The sequence below is a fragment of the Falco peregrinus genome, chromosome 4 (assembly GCF_023634155.1).
Source record: "Falco peregrinus isolate bFalPer1 chromosome 4, bFalPer1.pri, whole genome shotgun sequence".
NCBI classification, from domain to species: Eukaryota; Metazoa; Chordata; class Aves; order Falconiformes; family Falconidae; genus Falco; species Falco peregrinus.
In genome coordinates this window covers 57,745,280-57,762,968 of record NC_073724.1, presented here as the reverse complement: position 1 = coordinate 57,762,968, position 17,689 = coordinate 57,745,280, and the positions used below count along the sequence as shown (strand labels likewise).

General features: G+C 36.4%; 1 protein-coding gene across 9 annotated transcripts in view; it reads left to right on the top strand.

The window, feature by feature from the left end:
• The window catches only part of ATP11A (ATPase phospholipid transporting 11A), a 131,538-nt gene that overhangs the window by 56,204 nt on the left and 57,645 nt on the right, over positions 1-17,689 (top strand). For all 9 annotated transcript variants that reach the window (XR_008746835.1, XM_055801848.1, XM_055801850.1 and 6 more), the window contains exons 2-3: positions 5,890-6,012; positions 17,273-17,362. Coding sequence is in view for 8 of the 9 variants with exons in the window: in XM_055801848.1 (XP_055657823.1) it covers positions 5,890-6,012; positions 17,273-17,362 (213 nt within the window). In the remaining variant the exon portion in view is untranslated. The remainder of the gene's footprint in view (positions 1-5,889; positions 6,013-17,272; positions 17,363-17,689) is intronic.

Genomic DNA, 17,689 nt, shown 5'->3' with positions numbered 1-17,689 from the left:
GTTTTATTTTCAAATGTTATTTCTGATGAAAATCAACATGCAAGGACTTAAAATACATTTGCTGAAAAGAAGTGTGGTAGTAAGTATTCTGTAGCAAGAGTGTAAGGCAACAGATCCCCTTACAGTGACATCTCCCATGGGAAATGTGTTATTTAGTTATAGGAGTTTCTGGGAGAGAGTTATTCTGGGGATTTTTTTGTGGTTGCCTCTGAAGTGCTGCATTTTGGTATTCCATTAAATTAGTGGTTTAATGACATATGTTTACATGGCTTACAGGTGAGTGAAATAATTTATTTTCTGTTTGTGGTACCTAATATTGAGGTAGTCCTTTTCCAGATCATAAAATAATTCAAACATATAATTACCAGATAAATTCCCTATGCGGTTTTAACTGTGATGTTCTCAGTTCATATGAAACATAGAACTTTAAAAGCTGTTAGGTTGTTTTTATATTTACTATTCATTCTGATCTTCATTCATTCATATGGAGGGCTGATATAAAGCTGTGAACAAAACATAAGTCTTAAGTGCTCTATGTAGGTCTTAGTGAGTTTCCCTAACATTTAAAAATCTTACAAAGATCCTTCAAGTGGATGAGAATTTCACCCTTTATATCCACAAAGAAATATACATGTTAATTAATGAGATTTTTTTGCCAAGTGGGCTATTTAAATTCTTAATTTCTTTTACTGGCTAGCAATTACAGGGTTTTGTTTCTATTTATTTAGAGGGATTCTGCTTTTTACGATTTATAGATTAGATCTACCTTTGAAAGGACAGTGGATTTGATTGGATTTGGAAAGGTTAGGTAAAAATTTGCACACCATGCCCTTGTTTGCATAGGGAGATGGTTGCACATTTACCCGCAGAATGGTGCCAAGTCAAGTGTAAAAAGAACAGGTACTCAGTACATTTGACAAATGAAGACAAAGATAAGATTATATGATCTCATGGTTTGGTAAATAGCACATAATAAGTAAAGAAGACAGTTTGCTTAAGATACTAGAAAGGAAAATGAGTTCCTTTTTTTCACTGTAGCGAATTACAGCTTCCTGAGATATTGAAGCTGTTTCTCCACTGAGTGAAAAATGAGAAATTGAGGACATTTAGTGCAGAGCTGTTGTAACATATGCAATTAGATAGGAGCAAAATATTTTACATGTGAAAGTTTTTTCACACCGTGCAGCATTAGTTCTTCATGCAGATTTTGAATGATAATAGCGTGTCTGTATCTGTTACCCTAAAACTCCAAAGTGATTGAGCAGCTGTGTGTTCAATGTGCAATTTTAACAATGGTGCTAATTGCTTTATTGAGATCAAATAGTAGCATTTGTTGAAACACCAGGCTGTTGCCAAAGCCTGTGTCTACAGTGCGAAGTATTTCTGTGTGAAAGAACTTGAGTTACAGCCTGGGCAAAAAAAGGCTATAGCTAATGCTGAGAATTCATTGCTGTTAAGCCTGTGGTTGAACGTACTGTCCATTTATGACTTTCTGAGACAGCATTTAGCAAAAAAGCAGGGGAGAATACTGTTCAACAAAGTGTACTCACAGCCTGACAAGAGCAAATTTTAGCTGAGTTTTCAGCTGTACTTAATGCATTTTAACTTTTAGTGAAGTTTGTGTTTAGATTGCTTGGAGAGAGAATATAATTTTGAACTGAAGATTGTTGTTACCAATTGTGCCCTAATACTACTAATTATGTGGAGAGTCAGGAAATACCATTCAGTGTTAACCCTGATTTCCAAACTGGAAGTCAAATCTTTTTACTAAAAATGCTTGGAAAGGCTTGGAATATTTCAAGGTCAGTTACTTTTGCAGCAGCTACTGCTAGCATCTTCCTATCATCTTTTTGCTGTCACCTGTTGAATACTAACCCCCTTGTCTGTTCAGATAATGTATTTTTATTTAAATTAAATTTAGATTAGAATTAGCAGAGCAGCATGAAGGTGATTTTTAAATCCCCAAAATAAGCTGCATGAATATTTGAACTCATACATGCTTTAAGGTATAATCCTGTTAAGTGGTTCTATTTAGTGTTATGTAAAGATGACTTAGTCTTTTGCTAGTCTTTGCTTTCTGTATTGCTGACCCTGCTTGAAAGAGTAAAAGTTAAGTAACACTTCTTCACTGATGTGCCAATGAAACTGTCTCAGTACATTGAGCTTTGTAGTATAAATAGAAGCGGATAATATAAAGTTTATTTATGGTTTCTTGGACATAACCTTAATGGACTTAAGTAATAGAATTTAACAAAAAATAAATTGAATATAGTGCATTGTTCTGGCAGCAGCATCAGATTATTGTTTTCAGTTTCCTTGGTGTCATTTTGTAAATGATCTCTTGTGTGCAATACCTGAACATTAAAAGAATTCTTGGATCAACATGTTTTGGCTTTGTAGGTTAGCATTACCAGATGTTCACTTGGTGTGTTTTGATTTCTCTTAAGTGGCACATGTCCTGACTTATAGGGCTGTTTTCCTAAAAGCATCTTTTTCTGTGTCATGCAAGCAAGTTTCCTTGTGGTTGTACTGAATAATGTGTGCTACTTTTTGCATTACACTTTCACCTCACCGGAAAACATAGCCTTACTCTTCCCTTCTAAATTTTTTACGCTTGGTTTGTGAGTGTTTTAGAGTTTTGAAGTTTTATTTTCTATTCTCTATTAACACACACACACATATATATATGTATATATATATATATATATATAAAAGCTCAGCACTAGCAGATAGTTAAAATCGTTAGATACGGCTTTGTTCTTCAGGGGTGAACCTATCAATTCATAATAAAACCAGATCCAATTAAGCTAACAAAAGAGATTGTCTTGATTTTTATATCCATGCTTAAAGTAGATTTTATAGAACCTTTCTTTAGGGATACAAATTCCAGGTTGTGGCATTAAGTTGGTTTGTTTAATGTTAAGGTGATACTCCATGGCCATCAGACCTTTAAACAGGCGTAGTAAGACAGGAGGAGAGCGCTGTTCACACCTCTGTCTTTTGTACTTCCTAGCTTGGTAGGTAATTTGTCAGAGGACTGTATTAACTGAGGCTTGATAAAGATCAGGTGATTCTGTGAAACTTAAAAAATGCTTTTTTGAACTAATAATATCCTTGTCAAGCTGTCTTAGACTGGCTTACCATAAAGATGAGTTAAATTGTCAGGCTGGCGCTGTGTAGAGGTACGGAGGAGCTGAGGGATTTCTTGGTGTTCAAAGATTGATGTGTTGAATTCCCATTAGCCCTTTGTGCAATTGTCTCTGAACTCAGGCACTTAGCTGTATCAGGAGTAATCTTTGTGTTGCTTTTATGTCTGGAATGTCCTTCTCAACAAAAAATTAATAAACATTGTACAGTTTAATCTACTACTTGAGAATATCTCACACTCTCCTGCTTTTTTAGGAGTGTTGCTTGGCACAGATGTCAATAAATCATTTGTGTGCGTTGTACATTCAAGTGCACTGACAAGGTAAAATACATTGTGTTCCAATAAAATGATAAAATATAACATGTTTTGTTCTTGGCATAGAAGGAAGGTGGAATATGGAGACTTTTTCATTGCTTTACTTCCGTCCAAAGCGTTTTGGCTTGCTCAAAGAATCCTGCCTGGCCTTCAGAAGTGGGCTGAATGGTGGTTTGCTTTTTGAGTCGTGACAAGTCCAATCAGTGATACAGGAGGAGTTGTCCGGCTGGAAGATTAGTGTAATTTTTAAACTAACCCACTTCCTAACTTCAGGTCCACACTGGAGGGATCCAGTATGTGAGAAATGTTGTATGTGCACTCACACTGAGGGGTGGCACACGGATTAGGGAAGGACATAAAACAGAGTTTAACATAAGCTGTGAGTGGGCCATTGGTATGTCTTATGAATGGCTGTCACTTTTACTTCCTTTGTAAGTAGCTTGTCTTCATATAATATTTAAGTGACTTCTTCAAAATACTGAGTAATATATTAAAATGGTTAAAAAAACCCTTTGGTTTTACTTTTAGTTTTATATCTAGTTTTATAATTTTAGCCTTCAGTTGCTTCTGAACATAATGCTGTCATTTTTCTGGGATGTGCAAGGATCGATAATGATTTAGGGTCCTCTAAATCCTAGTTCCAGTTTAGATATGAGACAGCAGAAATTGCTTTTCTTTAAGCCTCTTACTTCACATTTTATTTCATGACTACTTAGCTGTTCTATGGTTAATAGTCTGAGTTCAGAATGTTTTCTTTCTATATTTTTTTTTATGTTCTACCCCACCCCCAAGAGAGTCATGCACATCACATACAAAATTGTTTTATAACATTACCTGCTGCAGGTTTTGAGTGTTGCAAGATTCTATACATATGTTTCAACAATATGTATAGACAACGTATTTCAGCTTTGTTGAAAGTTTGTTCTTCCCCTGTGTGTTGTGCTTAGAGCAGTGGAATAATCATGTAGAAATGAATCAATGAAGAAAATGTTAGGGTGAATATTTTTTAAAGTTTGAAACCTAAATTTTTTTCTAGACTTACTAGCCAAGTCTGTACTAGTAAATGGGCTTAGAACTACTGACAGCAAAACTAGCTAGAAAATATCATGTCTATATAATTAAACTCTTATTGTCAAGAACTGTACAGCTACATCCAGATGCTTTGGGGAGTGATGCTTTGCCTTGTGTTTACTACCAAACTGCTCCTGGTATTTGTTTGGTGTTAGTTTGCTACGTAGCAGTCTGACAGTTCACCCTTAGAGACAATCAAGCACCAGTGCCCAGGAGCACTTTCAGGACATGTTTAATATACTAAATAGATGTAGCTATTGAAGGTGCAGAAAAGAAGCTTCCCTCTAATATGCTTAATGGAAGTATATATAAATGCATCATTACAACATAAAGCAGAGGTTTTGAGTTTAAAATTAATTACATATTTAAGTATTTAAATTACTCCTGACTTGACCTAACGATGATGTTAAAAGAGCTGGTGCCTGGGCTTCTCTGTGTAGGTGTAGGACAACGTATTAGGAATATGTTCTATACTTGAGAAATATTTTTTCATATGGTAGATGGGAATTAGTAAGACTGACAAAGGGATGAGCATTTTATATAATCCAAGTCCCTAAAAAAAACAACCCTGACTAAACTACTACTAAATAAATAAATAAATTTGTTTTTAGGTAAATACTTTTCCACAGTGAATTGTACATATTTGTTTTTTACAATCAATTGAAAGCACAGAAGTGCTGATTCTGGAGAAGCTGTAGGTGTGATGAAGTTTCATGATGTGGCTATATAAACATTTTACTTTGGCTCACCTACTTTTTTTCTAGTTGCAGACACAGCTTTCATTAAAGAGCAAGGGATCTGAGCTGACAAGCTGAGGTCTTTTCTGGGCAATCTAAGTGTCCCTGATCTTGTTTGGACCTGGAAAATCAGTATTTATCAGTACTTCAGAAAACACAGAATTTCACTTTGCTGCAAATAAAATACCAAGTTATGGCTGTCTAGTCTTAAAAATGAGATGTACTTGTCATTTCTATAAACATTTTAATCACCACTGATTTTTCAGTGGTAAAATGACTAGCAACCACATAAACACTTACAATTTTCTCAGCCAAATTAGATATTTAGTAAGCGGTTCTTCTTTAAGTTATAAACCTGAAAAGTCAGAATAGTGATTTTCATTAATTCCTGTCTCGCCTTAAGGAAGAGTGCAGTGTAGTTAAGGCAGAATTTTGACAGTTGACTGAGTTTTATGTGTTTTAGTGGTCTTGAGATCATACAGAGAAGTGTGAGGGGTCATGCACTGATGGCTATGTATGTGTTGGTGATCAGACACATAATTAGTTAACTCATCATGCGACTCAACTTTACTGCAGTAATACTGCGTGAGCTGACATGACAACTATTTTTCCCCATAGTGCGCTGGAGAAGAGAATTGGGTGGACAGTCGGACTATTTATGTTGGGCATCGTGAACCACCTCCAGGCACTGAAGCGTACATTCCACAGAGATTTCCAGATAACCGAATAGTCTCATCAAAGGTAATAGTATTTGCTTGTCTTCATTTACATTCTTTATAAATGTTATTCTTTGTGTGTTCATTTATTTCCTTCAAGATTTTCTTCCTATACTTCGTATATATTTCTCCTTTACCATGACTGGCAAAGGTAAAATGAAGGTATCTCAAGTTTCTTCCACAAAAACAAATTGCCAGATTGCCTCGAACGTGAACAAGAATAGGATGTCTTCTCCAGCGTTTACTATAGTACGTAATAAAGTCTTAGTGTGATAACTGTGCTTTTCTGCAAAGGAATAAGAAAGCAATTTTCATTTGGGGCAACCCTGGAGTAAAGAAAATCTTCCCAAGGAAAGACCGCATCCTTGATAATCTAAAGTAATACCTCATAGTAGTAGGTCTGTTATGATCAATGTAAGTGCTCAACAAATGAAGCCATCTCCACAGTAACAGTGCCATCCCTTCAAAACTTCATATTGTCAAAACCCCATAGAAATAATATTCTTTGTTGTACACATACAAGTAAATGATTCTTACTCGTGGCATTGTGATACGTTTGTGCCCTTTAGAAACCTTCCAGTTGTTGGTCCTCACTTTAACTAGTAAATCTTTCCATGAGTTTCAGGAGGTTTCTCTAGGCAGTTGGGTTGTTGATACATGGTTTAGTGGCAGACTTGGCAGTCCTGGGTTAATGGTTGGACTTGATGATCAAAAAGGTCTTTTCCAACCTAAATGATTCTATGATTCTACTCTTGGCCTGTTTAGACTGATGGGCTTGCTTTAGCCAGAGGTTCATACTGCAACGGCATAGAAAACTGAACATTTGCAGCTTCTTGTATGGCTATCACCCCAAGAACTTCAAGTTCTTAATGTGCTTAGACTTCAATCTTCATGATCACACACCTTCAACCAGTTATGAAATAATGAATTCAAAAGAATAGCTCCTCTACTTGAAAAAGTTCTTGAACAGTGACTCAGATCCACATGCTCATTTTAAGAACGTTCGTAGCATTGTGATCTCAAGGAACTGAATGCTTACCTTGATGGATCTGAACATTTGCCATCCATTAATATGATGGCAAAGCTGTAATAAACCCCACGCTTTTCTCAAGCTGTGTCTCATTTCTTATGTGAAATTTTGTATTTTACTACCTTCCCTTGCTATTGTTTTTACTGCCTTCTTTCTGTACTTCATTCAGAGACAATATAATAACAGTGTAGTTTGGCACCTTTCATTAGATAGAAAGTTTGACAGGTAATGTAGTGGATAGTCCAGATGGAGTACAGTGAGACTAATACAGTGGGAGGTACTGTGCTCTACACATTAATTTGTATTTATAGCCTTTCGGATTACTGAAGACTAAAGAAATTTAATGCAAATTATTGTATTCCTGTGACACTTTTCTTATTTTTTATGTCATGCATCTTATCTGGGACATTTGTAAATAAAGCCATTGAAGCTACTGCTGATACTTTTTGAAAGAAAAACATCAACTCTTCAGGATGTTTACATCTTTTTGTGATATGAAATATTGGAATTTTCAAGTTACTGTGAGATTAAGTATGACTTTAAACTGGGTTGAGCTGAGGATCCCTGCCAGCATTTGGTAAATATGTATGATTTCAACTAGCTCGGGAAGAAGACTTCACTATGTTTTATTTGGATATAGAGCATGTTCAGTTAGATGTTTTAAATGTTAAACTCTTTAGTTGTGAACTGTATCTGTAAACAGTTTTCCATAAACAAAAGATAAATAGTGGAAATAATGTTTATATATATATATACAGTGTTTCTCAAATTTTCTGCTTATTGATTAAACTTCTTACACTGCAAAAAACAATGTCATCTTTGTGAAAGTAAATACAATGGTGATATTCCAGGAGGGAACAGAGTTCACATAAATGCTTCATAATATTGAACGGTTTCTTAGACTGCTGGAAGCTCAGTTTTACTGACAGTTGTCTTTATGTGAGAACTTTCCATGCTGTCTTGCCTGTACTGTCTCTTTTAAGTAAACACCTTTATTCGCATGCCTCATCCCAAACAGTCTGCATAAAGCACTGTCATGACATGACTTGCATTCATTCTGGCTCTGCAAGCAAGCTAACTCTTAACCTTTCACTGTCCTTGTCACTTGCTGTCTTATGAACACTCTGCAGGGGCACTTACCACAGCTTAGGAAACACAGAGGTAAGCTTGTGAAAAATGATCAGATGTACAAAATTAAGATGGGAGGTCCATAGTTGTTGGAGTAAAATAAAAATACATACACGCAAGCACACTATATAAAGTTTTCTCAACCATGAAGGGTATTTCCTTAGTCTTCCATCAGTTAGACAGACAGTAACTTTCAGCTGTGCTTTTATAGGTCTTTAATGCTTATATAAGAAAGTATATGATTGCTCTTCAAGGATGAGGAGCTCTGAACTTCCAAGTACAGATTTTACCAATTTAAGACAAACAATTTCTAAAAAGGATGGTTTAAAACCATGAGGAAACTTTATCAGTTAGACTCTCGGTATGCTGCTATACTAACAAATGTCCTGTCGTAAAGCCCTGAAAAAAGACAGCAGCTTGAAATAACTAGGAGAGTCTTAAGGTTCATATTACTTCCTTCCAAAGGTAAACTTAACTGTCTTCACCAGAGGTTTCCTGGTGTTGGCAAATTAATAATTTGATTCCAGTACAGAGGGATATTTCTTGTATATTGCAGTGTCGCTGTGGAAAGTGGTTAATGCTCTTCTGTCTGCTTAATGACATATTCCTGGTCATGAAAAATGATACATAGACAGACTTTGGCCAGACAAAAAAATGCTGTTTTGATTTGATGTGTTAATTCAATTATGATTTTAACAACACATTACAAAAAGACTGTGTTGAAATAATATAAGGCAAAAAATTCTGTCTTTTGGATTGTACATGCAGTTTGCTTATGTTCTAGAGGCAGTGACCTTTATAAAGTGGATCCTTGTGTTGATCTACCTTTTAGCTACTTCAGCTGCCTAGGGTGTTAGCCTTTAAAGTAGCTGTTGCAAGCCCTTGATTGAATATATCATATGACAGTGATGCAGCATGGCAAAATATCAGCTGTTAGAAAATCCTAATGTTTCAAATGAGAAGAAGGAAAAAGTAATTGTATCTGCAGGGAGGTTGATTGCTTTTTTTCTTAAATAAATTGTTTACGGATTAGTAGTACGGGTATGTCAAAAGGAAGGTGGGTTAAACTATGTAGCAGTAGCAGTTAACAGAATTTGGTGACAAACAACTTACTCCTTCTTCCGAAATGGGATAACAAAAGGGTGGTTTTTTTTTTAAAGGCTGATAAATTAAAAAGTAACCTTTTAATATGAAACTTCCTTAAGGTCCAAGCTTCATATTTTTGTGCTGGGAGTATCCCAGTCAGTATGCTAAACAGAGTACATGTGTAGGAGCACATGGATGTACCTGACCAGGTAAGAGTTGCCAAAGGACTGTATGGCACAGGATGCTGTCACCAGCAGTAGATGCCTAGGGAAGAATGCAAGAACAAGTGAGCATAGACTGATACTTCCCCTGAATACTCTTAGTATTTGCTGATCTGTGACTTGGCCATTTGTGAGCCAAAAGTGATGATTCTGTATTTACTAAGTCTTTAATGGATTTCTCCTCTGTGAATTTCTTCAACGCTTTTTGAGCCCGTGTAAATTTTCAGAATACATAGTTAAGGCACAGTTAAACTGTAGAAACATTTCCCAAAAGTGACTATGAACCTTCATTTTGAAACTTACACTTGCTAAGTTCAGTTCACGTTCCCAGTCCTTGACTCCGAGAACAACCATTACCCCTCTTTATCTTCTTGATTCTGTTAGTGATCTTCCACCATATTTCTTTCCAGGCTGAATAACTGTAGTCTGTTTAATAATTGCTTGTGTGGAAGCTAATTCATGCCTTTGCTCAGATTGGTCTGTCTGTACCTTTTCCCAAGCCAGCTGTAGGGTTTTTAAGATGGAGAAATGCACAGAGCATTCAAGGTGTAGGCAAACTATGGATTTATACAGCAGCATAATGATGTTTTCATTCTTTATTCATTTGTTAATAATTTCTAGCATTCAAATTCCTTTTCCTGATGTTGATCTGATATCTTTATAGAACTGCTATGCTTCAAGGATCTCATTCATTTGTAGACAAAGTAGGTATTTGCATCTCCTGTTCTAGCTGAATCAATGAACTGAAGACTAATTGGATGTGCACATTTGTCTCTTTGAACGGAGGAGAAAGTTGTATAGAAGATAAAACCTTTTTTGAGGCAACAATATGGAGTTCTGAAAGAACATGTTTAATTACAGCTGCTTACTGCTTTTGACAGAGAACCTAAAGAATGAACCACAAGAAAGAACGAAAAATTTCAAAGATGCCAAGATAGGAATAGCTTGTTAAATGAGAGATTAGAGGCTTCCCGGTGTGTCAGAGACAACTGATGAACTTAAAAACCCCAGGAATGTTCAGCAGGAGGACTGATTGTTTTTTCCATACCCCCCATAGAGAAAGCTGGGTTAGAGAGACTTACAAAGTTTTTTTATTTTTCTTTTCAGTCTGTGGGTAATCAATAGGTAGTATTTTGCCTTGATGGGTCTGTCTAGCTGCAAACTTACAGTCACAGTTTTATAAAGAGAAATTTTTACAACTATAAAAACCACTTGTGCTTGGGTCATTAATGTGGCTGGAAACAATGGGGCCTAAGCTTCCAAAAGATGATACTGAAGAGTAGCGGGATATGACTCTTAAGTGAAATGCAAAATTGAATCTACAGTGGATGCAGAACTGTTACTTGAGGAATTTGCCCTAAAGAGATTTCATTCAAATTTATGATATGACATTATGAAATGCTGACTTGTACTGTCACTTTTATTTCCTGTTCTTCGTATAAAGAAGCAATAAGATGAACTTAGATGGGAAAACAGTACTATTATTAACACTGCTTTGAAATGCAGTACAACTGTATTCGTGGACCAGAAGTGTTCCCGGTTTTGTTTCACAAATAATACTATCTTATGGTATTTTGCATGTTTCCTTGGGACTTCTCATCAAATACTGATATAAACATTGATTTGTATGAGAATAGCCTGAAACAATAATACTGCATGCTGAGAATTCTATAAATTGCAAGGGAAACCTTAGCTACCTTCAATGTTAATCTGATTAATTGTGAGTCATCTCAATTGCAGTGACTAATAGTTAAATAAAGTTAAGTAATTCTGTCATGTTTCACTGGATGTTGTTGAATTGTTCCTTTCTTCCAGCAGAAATTCATGCCCTTGTGCTATACTTCTTCCCTGAAGCACTCACTCTTAGTGTCATTATAAAAACACAAAGGCCAGTAGGGGCTGCGATTTAACATTTCTCCTAAATGTGGCAACAAAATGAGAATACTGAAGCTTAAGGAAATAGTAAAATGTCTCCACCAAGATGAACCACTTGGAATGCAGAAGAGACCTAGGCTGTCCCACAACTTTTCAAGGTGATGCTTTGTAACTGAAAAGATTTCTGTGGCTTCTCCAGGACCATGACGTAGTGATCTCAAGATGAGGAGTTCAAACACAGCCCTAAGCAATGACATTTGAAAGTCAAAAAAGCATCCAAAGCCCACAGTGGGAACTGGCATGGTCATGTGTTTGTGGAGTTGATAAATATTTGTGTAGCATGACGTGGGGACAGAGAGCATGGGGAGATGCAAATGCACATGGGACAGGTAATGGTTCAGGGAATGTTGTGTAAGTCTTGTACCGTGGGCATGCTGATCTGCTCTAAGAGCAGCTGTAACACGGAGCTCTCAGCTTGTGCCCAGATAATTCACCGACTCACAGCCATACTGGCTGAAGCAGTTACATAATTAAATTTATTTAACTATTTAAATAAATTAACTGCAAGGGTTAAATAGTCAGGTTTGCCCATCCGTGCCAAAGGAGCAGGAGCTGTTAGCAATGAAAAGAGTAAAGGGGACTGACTGCCAATCAATCTCAAATACTTCTGAATCAGTTGGACTCTGTCTGGTGCCAGCTCAGGGACAGCAATACCTGTTAAGGGATGGGAGTGCATGGGTGTGCAATTCTCCTTCCAGACACAGTAACACAGTTTCCTTCTGTGGACAGCTGCCAGTGCCTAGAGAGAGCAAGGAAGAGCTGTTAGCTCTTGATCATCCTGCTCAGGGTGGGATTTCCAGGACAAAGGATCTCTGCAACTTCCCTTGTGTTCCCAGGAGAAGCCATCTACCTTTCCCCTGACTCAGCCCGGAGTTAACAGTGATCTTCTATTCTCTGTTGGGACTGCCCCAAACAGAATTTTAAAGTTTTTCATATCAGTATGGAGTCTGTGTAGAGAGAAGAGGAAGAAAGGAAAGAAAGCAAGCAAGCAGGTCCAAATCCCACCCCAGGGAGGGAGGACAGGTGTCATTCTCTACACTTCATATGTGAGGAAGTAAAGCTTGCTCACAGTGATATGTGTTCGCTCACAGTCTTTCTTCTGTTTTTCTGACGCCCTCTGCAACTTCTGTCTTCAGTCAGTCATCCTTGCTGTAAGTTTTGTGGGTTTTTTTCAAATTGTAATTAGATAATCTTCCAGATGCTTGGGGATGTCTTTGTCAGAGGAATTCCTGGAGATATAACCCCTATTTGATGAGACTGAGAATTGCTGATCAAGGAATACAAAATATATGATTGTTTGCCAGCAACTGTTTTCAGGGAACCCTATGATGAAATATGTATATTTGTTCATTCAAAGGTGTAGGCACCATTTGAACCAACTTCCCTAAACATTTCATTTTTTACACTTTCTTTTGAGCGTACACTCACTCAGCACAGTGGCTCTTAGTCACCTGCAAAAGCCCTACATGTAATAGAGCTCACAGTGATCCCTGTGATGTGAACTACCCAACATCATGTAGTGTGGAGAAATGGAGGGTCTCTCCCTTAGTGGAGTGATAATCACTGTGCAGGTGACATGCATGTTAATACTTTTTATTAAAATAAAGTTGACTGTGTATTTCTACATTAATTCCAAACTGTCCTAAACATTGCAATGAATATTACTATTGCGATTTTTTTTTTAGTCATATATAAGCACAGAAGTCTTCTGCTTGAAGTTTTCTGCTTGAAGGAGTTAGAGTTGAAACTGATTTAATACATCAAAGAACATAGATCAGTTCTGCTACAGATGTCCTGTGTGTTTGTAAGAAAGTCACTTGAGATAGACAAGCCATACTCTCAACTCGGTTCTTATGATTTCAGCTAATGGTTGATTTCCTTTTTTCACACACTGCTATAGTGTTCTCTACTCTGGGTTAGACAAAAATCCCAACATTTTAATAAACAAAACTAATTTAAAGAAATTGTTAAACTTTTGAGCAGACCTTTTTCAGCTATTCTGCTGAAGATGGATAATTATTTGTATGTAATATATATAATACTTAGGTTGTTTATTAGCATAGTAATGTATAGGGCATTATATAAATGTTACGTGCATATATATATATGCACACACACATAGTCCAGTTGTTAAGCTGTCAGCTTTAACAATGTATTGTTTCTGGGTAATTGGTCGGTCCTATATAAATATGTGTATTTCAAATACTGAAGTCACTATGGACCTGTTCAAGTTCTGTGTATGTGTCTTGATCTGTTAAAAGAAAAGCACTGAAAAACTTAAGGAAGTAACTGCAAGATTATTGTTTAGCTTTTATCTTTTATTCCCTGAATTTATCTTCAAGATTAATTCTGTTTTGCAGAAGGGATGAGAATCGATGTAGCAAGATGTCTGCAAACCAAGGCTGAAGCAATATAGTAGATATTTCTTTAGAATAGTTTTAAGCATTTACAAGTAAAAAAGGTCAAGGGAAAGGAGTGAAGTCAGAGCCAGTTGGAAGAGAGATGGTGACTTTTTAAACAAATAGCTGTAAGAAATGAGGTGTTGACAGAACTCAATAATGCGATACGTGGTGCTTTATTTCTTAGAACTCCAGCTTTTGATATCAAGTGATTACTTAAGAAACACTCCTTTTCGTTCAGAACATTATCTGCCTCTTAGGAGAGAAAGGGAAGCTTGAAATGTGAGCCAAAATTCTGGCATGCAGATCTCCAATGAAAGGGTCAAAATAAAGCGTTTAAAACCTTAAATCGTTGCTAAGAAGACCCTATTTTACATTCTTGAATGCATGGGATTGTCTCGAACAAGGAAGTATTGGAGCTGGAAGCAACATGGCACAGTGAGATGAAGCAGGGGCATGAGCGGGAATACTGTGGAGGTGAGGCATAAGTAGTCCAAGCACATGATTACAGAAATACACCAGCACTGCAGGTGCTATTAGGATTATATATAGGAAGAAAATCTACCTGAATTATGCTGGTTTGCCTCTAGACAGACTGATTTTACAGTTCTTCGCACAGTGCTTCAGATGCATCTGTTCACACAGCGTGCTCATCTTTTGGCTGAATACATAAGTACTGCTTGGTGTCTCATATATTGCCTCCCATACGCAAAAGTCATGCGTGTGCTCTGGCCTCTAACTCTTTTGCAGCAATTGAAAAAGATCAGTTAAGTCTTCCTCACCTTAAAGCTTCAAGTGCGTAACTATTTGGATAAACTTATTTCCCTTAAGTGAGTTATAGTGAAAAAAGGTAGTTAAGTATATGTAAACTGCTTTTCAGAGTTTACAAAGAACATGACTAGAAATTATCAGAAGGAGAAAGATGGCATTAACGCTCTGTCTGAGCACACTAATCTGATGTATTTAATGTCTTCATTTTTAATGTTTTCTTCTTCAATGGTTTTTATTTTGTTCCTGCCTAACTAGAGTAGCAAAACTGCTTTGAATGCAGTCATAAGATAAATCCTGTTCTGAGTGGCAGCCACTCTGTTGTTTCTCCTGGGAGCGATTATGGTGGTTAAATATTAATCATCCATTTTTAGATGCTTCTCCGAGCTAATGATGGCTGAGGCAGGGGGAGGTCTGTCTAGACATCTTAGTGGTCTGTCTTCTTGCCTAAACTTCAAAAATTGATACTTCTCTTTTGAAGAGGAATAGGCAGAATAAAGATAATACTTTGTATGTCTGAAACCCAGTATAATAAAGTGCCTGTCAGGCACTGTCAGTGTAATAAAGTCTGTCAGGTTGTTTAAAAATAAAGTTTTAAGAAGTTCGCTATGTTAAAGAAGCATCCATTTCAAGTAACACCTCTCAGACTATAAAAGCAATCTGCTCCCAGGTTATTCACATTTATTCAGCTAAGAGGGTCGCTGACCAGAACTGGAGCCGTGGGCAAGACCACTGCTTGACAGGGATAGCAGGGAACTAAGGTTGGCATATGGGAAAGATCAGGTACTAAGGGTGAAGAAGAGCTTTCAACCTTTTTAAAGGTTATTTTTTTTAACTAACTTTACTTCCTTAATCAGATCTTTTAACTATCTAGTCTGACAACAGTGTGCTGTCACCACACATTTGGTCAAATAATCCTCTAGGACATTTAAACAGCAAGTTATTGCATAAGAGTTTACATTTTTATTTTATGAATGGTGATTTGGGGAGCTTGTCATTGAACTGTAACAGTCAAAAAAATCCTTTAACAAGGAGAAATTGTTCTATTAAAAGAACTAAACAGAAAAACTTACAAAAGTTTTTCACTGAAACCTCTATTCTTTTTTCCTTCTTAGTGGGTAGAGATTCATAAAAACTAAATGCATAAGATTAGAAAACATAGATAACTTGGCTGATAAGTTAACGATGAAAATCTAAAACTTACCATAGATTAGGATATATTGTCATATATCACAACAGCAGCTTTGAACGATCAGGACTGTTGTGCAAGAAAAAATAATCAAGTCTAAGCAGTTCTCTTTCAAAATTCCAAGGTAAGTAGCTGGGCATCATTCCAGTCTGGTGGAAAGTATTCTGATTGCAAGATGAGAGCACTTGACTTTCCAGCTGTTGCATGTATGCCTGCCTGAGTTTTGGCTTGCTCACAGGTGATTTAATACTGAGTTAACTATTAAGCAGGATAAGTTTACTTTGGGCATGTTTAGAATAAATAATGATTTTTGGCACATGGTAGGAAAAGAACATTTCATTCCTATGGCTTACACATCTCCAGGCTTTAACCCTCTACAAGTCAAAAGATGTAATAGTGGTCTCACGTACAACTCAAGCATGCTTCTTAAGGATCCTTTTCATCTGCAGATGTAATAGATGTATTTTCCTTTTACAATTCTGGCTGTCCTTGCTTTCAGGGCCAAATTCAGATGATGTCTAACTCACAGCATAATTTGTGTATCGGCAAATGTCAGTGCAGTCTGCCAAGTAGAGACAAGGCACATTTGTAGCAGAGCAAATAAATTAGGAGAAGCTTCTTAGCCCATCTCCTTTGAAATGAAAGTTACATTGGAGTTGTCATTTTATTATGTGTCAAATGATAATTTGGATAATAAGATGATACAGTATTAGTTCTCTCAAGCCATTTTTTGTACCTTTTCACACAGTTCTAGCTCACATTTTTACATGCATTCCAATAAGCAGTCCTTGCAAATTTTTTTTGGAGTTACAGAGTGAGCTCTGTAAAGAGTGTGTTTGAATATCCTGCAGGGCAGGGGGACTAGATGATGTAAGGTCCTTTCTCTCTCGCGCTTATATGAATTTTTTTTTCTTTGAAGGTTTTGCTTTTTCTGTTTGTACTTTTATATGTTGTTTCTTGTGTCACTTTATTAAACTTCAGATAATTTGTAAGATCAGTAGAGAAATATGCAGCCATTTACTCTTAATCACTGCTACAGTTTATTTTGAGGAGTATGTTTGCATCCAAGCCAAGGAACAGAAGAGGGGTTGACAGCTTCTATTTGGTCAGCTTGCTATGACTACATAGTTCACTTCCAGAGTGCCACCTACCTCGTCAAGTCATGCATGCAAAACAGAAGTGAATTAAAAGTGCTGTTTGAAGTGATTAAGATTTTTAAAAAAATCATTAATGGCTTTAAATGTATTGTTCTGTAGCTAAATCTCTGAATGAGCATTGTTGCTAGTCAAAACTTATTTCAGTTGCTAGTACCAAGATTATCACAGTTCAGAAAATTGATGTGATTCTAGGAATACATGATTGTCAACTTAAGATTCTGTTTCAGTAAATTATTAAAGTAACAAAAATGCTCCTGCTTCTTGTTTAATTTAATCTTGAATTGTGAATGTTGAATTTGTTTGAGTTTTAGAACACAGAATGCAAATACTGTTTCTCTCACAAACACGCATAACGTGTGCATTTGTTTTCAGTATACATTTTGGAACTTTGTACCGAAAAATTTGTTTGAGCAATTCAGAAGAATAGCTAACTTCTATTTTCTCATCATTTTCCTTGTTCAGGTAAGCTATCCCCATTTTTCAACAAATTTCTGGACTACTCCTAAAAAACAAAGGAGTTGAAAAAGATTTAAAAATGCACTGGGTTTAGTGACTGCAGAGGTAAATGGTTGAGCCTGGACAGTCTTCTACACTGTTGATGTGACAGAAGGAGTTTTATTTCATTTCCAGGTTGTAAGTGTGAATCTAACCTAAAGAGAAGTTAACACCATCCTGGCTAACACCTTGATGGCAAGACATCTCTTGATAAAATTGAAAAGAATGAGTGTAATTTTTATTTTTACTTTGTAATAAACAAATATCCACATCAGTAAAACCATTGCTATAAAT